This window comes from Palaemon carinicauda, chromosome 42 (genome assembly GCF_036898095.1).
Source record: "Palaemon carinicauda isolate YSFRI2023 chromosome 42, ASM3689809v2, whole genome shotgun sequence".
In the NCBI taxonomy this organism is placed as follows: domain Eukaryota; kingdom Metazoa; phylum Arthropoda; class Malacostraca; order Decapoda; family Palaemonidae; genus Palaemon; species Palaemon carinicauda.
In genome coordinates, this window is record NC_090766.1 from 38,874,522 (window position 1) to 38,878,476 (window position 3,955).

Below are 3,955 nucleotides of genomic sequence, written 5' to 3' on the forward strand. Positions count from 1 at the left end.
TTAATTTTCCTTGTTTCTTTTCCTCACTGAGCTATTTTCCCTGTTAGAGCCCCTGAGTTTATAGCATTCTGATTTTTAACTAGGGTTGTAGCTTAACAATTAATGATTATAGTATAAGTCTACCTGCTGAGTCATTAGCAGCCATTGCCTGGTCCTCCCTGGCCCGAGCTAGGGTGTAGTGAGGCCTTGGGCACTGATCATATGGATACCTGGTTAGTCTCTAGGGCAATGTTACTGTCCCTTGCCTCTGCTATTCACGAGAGACCTTTAAAACCTTTAAACCTTTATTTTTAAAGATAGCTCCTCCTTCACTGGCGTTGTTGTGGCCTGACTGGTAACGTCTGTGCCTGGTGTTTGCCAGTCGGGGGCTCGAGTCCCGCTCAGTTTCGTTAGTGCTATTAGTGTATGCAACCATACCATCCTTGTGAGCTAAGGATGGGGGGTTTGGGGGAGCCTATAGGTCTATCTGATGAGTCATCAGCAGCCATTGCCAGGCCCTCCTTGGTCCTAGCTTGAATGGAGAGGGCGCTGATCATGTATATATGGTCAGTCTCTAGGGCATTGTCCTGCTTGATAGGGCAATGTCACTGTCACTTGCCTCTGCCATTCATTTAAACCACTGATGAAGTAATATTTACGAAGGATTGAGTGTTTTCTACGACACCAATTAATTATATCGAGAGTATATTTACCGTGTTGTTGCCAGATGCGTGGTGCCTGATTCAGCTGACAACTTAATTAAAGCTTCAACAGATGGGAGCCACAGAATGAATTTAGAAACACATACAGCATAGCTCTCTCTCTCTCTCTCTCTCTCTCTCTCTCTCTCTCTCTCTCTCTCTCTCTCTCTCTCTCTCTCATTTAATCATCTAAATTCTTTTATTGATGTTCCTCTCTCTCTCTCTCTCTCTCTCTCTCTCTCTCTCTCTCTCTCTCTCTCTCTCTCTCTCTCTCTCTCTCTTTCTCTCTCTCAATCAATTAATAATTCATTATGCCCACATCGGAATGTTTCACTAGAGCTAATTGCCTGTCTCCATTTACTTCGAAAATTATTTGTAAAATTAAAACCATAATTAATTTCCAATCTTAAAATTAGATGGACATATTTTTGGACCTAAGTCAGTCAATTGAAAAGATCATGAATTCTGAATTATCAATTATAATTAATTTATAAAATTTAATGGGGAGTGGGAATCTATAACTCTGTCGACCTTTTATCATTATTATTATTATTATTATTATTAATTCTAGGTAAGCAACGACCCTAGTTGCAAAAGCAGGATGCTATAAGCCCAAGGGCTCCAACAAGGAAAATAAAAGCAGGATGTTATAAGCCCAAGGGCTCCAAGAGGGAAAATAGCCCAGTGAGGAGGGGAAATAAGTAAATAGATAGAATAGTGTGCCTGAGTGTAACCTTAAGCAAAATAATTCAAATCCAAGACAGTGGAGGACCATTGTACAGACGCTATGTCACTACCCGTGACTAGAGAACAATGGTCACGTTTTGGAATGTCATTCTCCTAGGAGAGTTGTCTACCATACCTAAACAGTCTCTCCTACCCTTACCAAGAGGAAGGTAGGCATTGCCATTCATGGGCGGACTTTAAACCTTAATTTAAAATCGTGATTAACATAGAATTCGGAAACTGACTTCATTATAAATAACCCTTTAAAAGCGAATATCTAGTTGAGGAACACTGTTTTAAAATCTATAATAGAACCGCTTAATTCCTTCCTTGGAAACAAACAAATAAATAAACACACCAGTTTCAATTCCCTCAACCTTATGGGCTGGATTAGTCAAAGATACAAATGCTTCTCATACATCTGGCTTCCCCCTACCGCACCCTCGAAAGAGAGTTGCCAAATCATTTGTTTACTCGTTTCTTTTTGCTCTTTTTTTGTCAAAGCTCTTCTCCCTTCTCTATCTTAATGTTGGTTTCATTCCCATAGAATTCTCGGAATAAATGTTATCCCTCTCCCTATCTACTCTCTTATTCTCTCTTCTCTCTCTTTGGATTAGAGAAATCTATCTTTAGGATGTTTGTGTCCAACTTCCCTCTGCTTTTAATCCTTCCTCTCATTTATCCATTTGCTTTTATCTTTCTCCCTTTTTTTAAAGTCTTCTGATACGAAATTGTATATTTGTAAATATAGGGTTAGATTTTTACATATAGCTGGGAACTACACATTTTTGCTACATCTGGCAGCATTGTATGTGATGCCATTAATATCTTGAATGTAAACTCACTAGTACTGCAATCTAATGTCCGTAACTAGCCCAGGGAAACCTGTAATCCGGGAGAAGATCCGGGGGATCCTTTATTGACTTTGGCAGCTTCATGTACAGTTGGACACAAGGGTCCCTCAAACACCTCGCTCCAAAGAAGTGCACCCTGTCACACCCATACTTCGCGGCGAGTAGCTAAACAGATAGTGTAGGAATATATGGCAATAGGAGAAGTGCACCTTGTCACACCCATACTTCGCGACAAGTAACTAACCAGATAGTTTAGGAATAGATGGCATTTGCAGAAGTGCACCTTGTCACACCCATACTTCACTGTGACTAAATAAACAGATAGTGTAAGATGTGTTGGCATTGATGGTGTGTGAGGCTAAGAGTTCCTCTCAGTAAGGGAGTGATAGGGTGCACTATCACAGATCAACGTGTACCAAGAATTCCTGTGTCCCACTGTACATACATCCATATCTGGATATTGATCAGATAAATTCTTTTAGCGTTTCTGGTTGTACGCACTCACAGAGGGTTTACTAGATCTTAAAATTACTTTTTCCCTAGAGAGAGAGAGAGAGAGAGAGAGAGAGAGAGAGAGAGAGAGAGAGAGAGAATGAAACTGGCTGTATAATATATCAGACAGCTTACTAGATCCCAAAATTGTCTTCCCTGAGAGAGAGAGAGAGAGAGAGAGAGAGAGAGAGAGAGAGTGATGGGTGTGCGTGTCAGTGTGATCAAAAGCAAGGTGATAAAGCAAATCTGGCATCTGCAAACACTTCAATCAATGTGTTTACAGTTTGGGATATGGCGAGCTCTTCGCTCAGCAGAATTAGAGCTGTTATGTTGTTCAAGGGGATAAATACATTTTTTTTTCTTATTTAAGCTCATGTTCCAGTTTCAATTGACTTCTCTCAAGTTCCGGTTCAGCTGAATAAGCTGAAGCTCCAGTTTCCCCTGATTAAGCTCAATTTTCATTTTCATATGAATATCTTTAGTTCCAGTTCCATCTGATTAAGGTCACGTTCCAGTTTCACCTGATTAAGCTCAAGATCCATTTTCAGCTGATTAAGCTTATTCTCCAACTTAAGCTGATTAAACTTTAGGTCCAGTTTCAGCCTATTAAGCTTATTTTTCAGCTTCAGCTTATTAAGCTCACGTTCCAGTTTCAGCTGATTAAACTTAATTTCCAGCTTCAGCTTATTAAGCTCAAGTTCCAGTTTCACCTGATTAAGCTCAAGGTCCAGTTTCACCTGATTAAGCTCAAGTTCCAGTTTCAGCTGATTAAACTTTAGGTCCATTTTCAGCTGATTAGCTTATTCTCCAGCTTCAGCTGATTAGCTTATTCTCCAGCTTCAGCTGATTAGCTTATTCTCCAGCTTCAGCTGATTATCTTATTCTCCAGCTTCAGCTGATTAAGCTCAAGGTCCAGTTTCAGCTGATTAAGCTTATTTTCCAGGTTCAGCTTATTAAGCTCAAGTTCCAGTTTCAGCTGATTAAGCTTAATTTCGATCTTCAGCTTATTAAGCTCATGTTCCAGTTTCAGCTGATTAAGGCCAAGTTCCAGATTCCTCGGATTCAGCACAAGTTCCAGTTTCAGTTGACTGAGTTGAATTTCCACTTTCAGCTTATTAAGCTCAAGTTCCAGTTTCAGCTGATTAAGGCCAAGTTCCAGATTCATCTGATTCAGCACAAGTTCCAGTTTCAGTTGACAGAGCT

At 40.1% G+C, this 3,955-nt stretch overlaps 1 protein-coding gene across 1 annotated transcript in view; it reads right to left on the reverse strand.

Annotated features, from left to right (window-relative positions):
* Nucleotides 1–3,617: 3,617 nt before the first annotated feature.
* LOC137633111 (coagulation factor V-like) overlaps nucleotides 3,618–3,955 on the reverse strand; it is a 1,323-nt gene continuing 985 nt past the window's right edge. Inside the window, exon 2 of the mRNA XM_068365272.1 lies at nucleotides 3,618–3,955. This exon is cut by the window's right edge and continues 322 nt beyond it. Within this exon, the coding sequence (XP_068221373.1) occupies nucleotides 3,618–3,955 (338 nt within the window).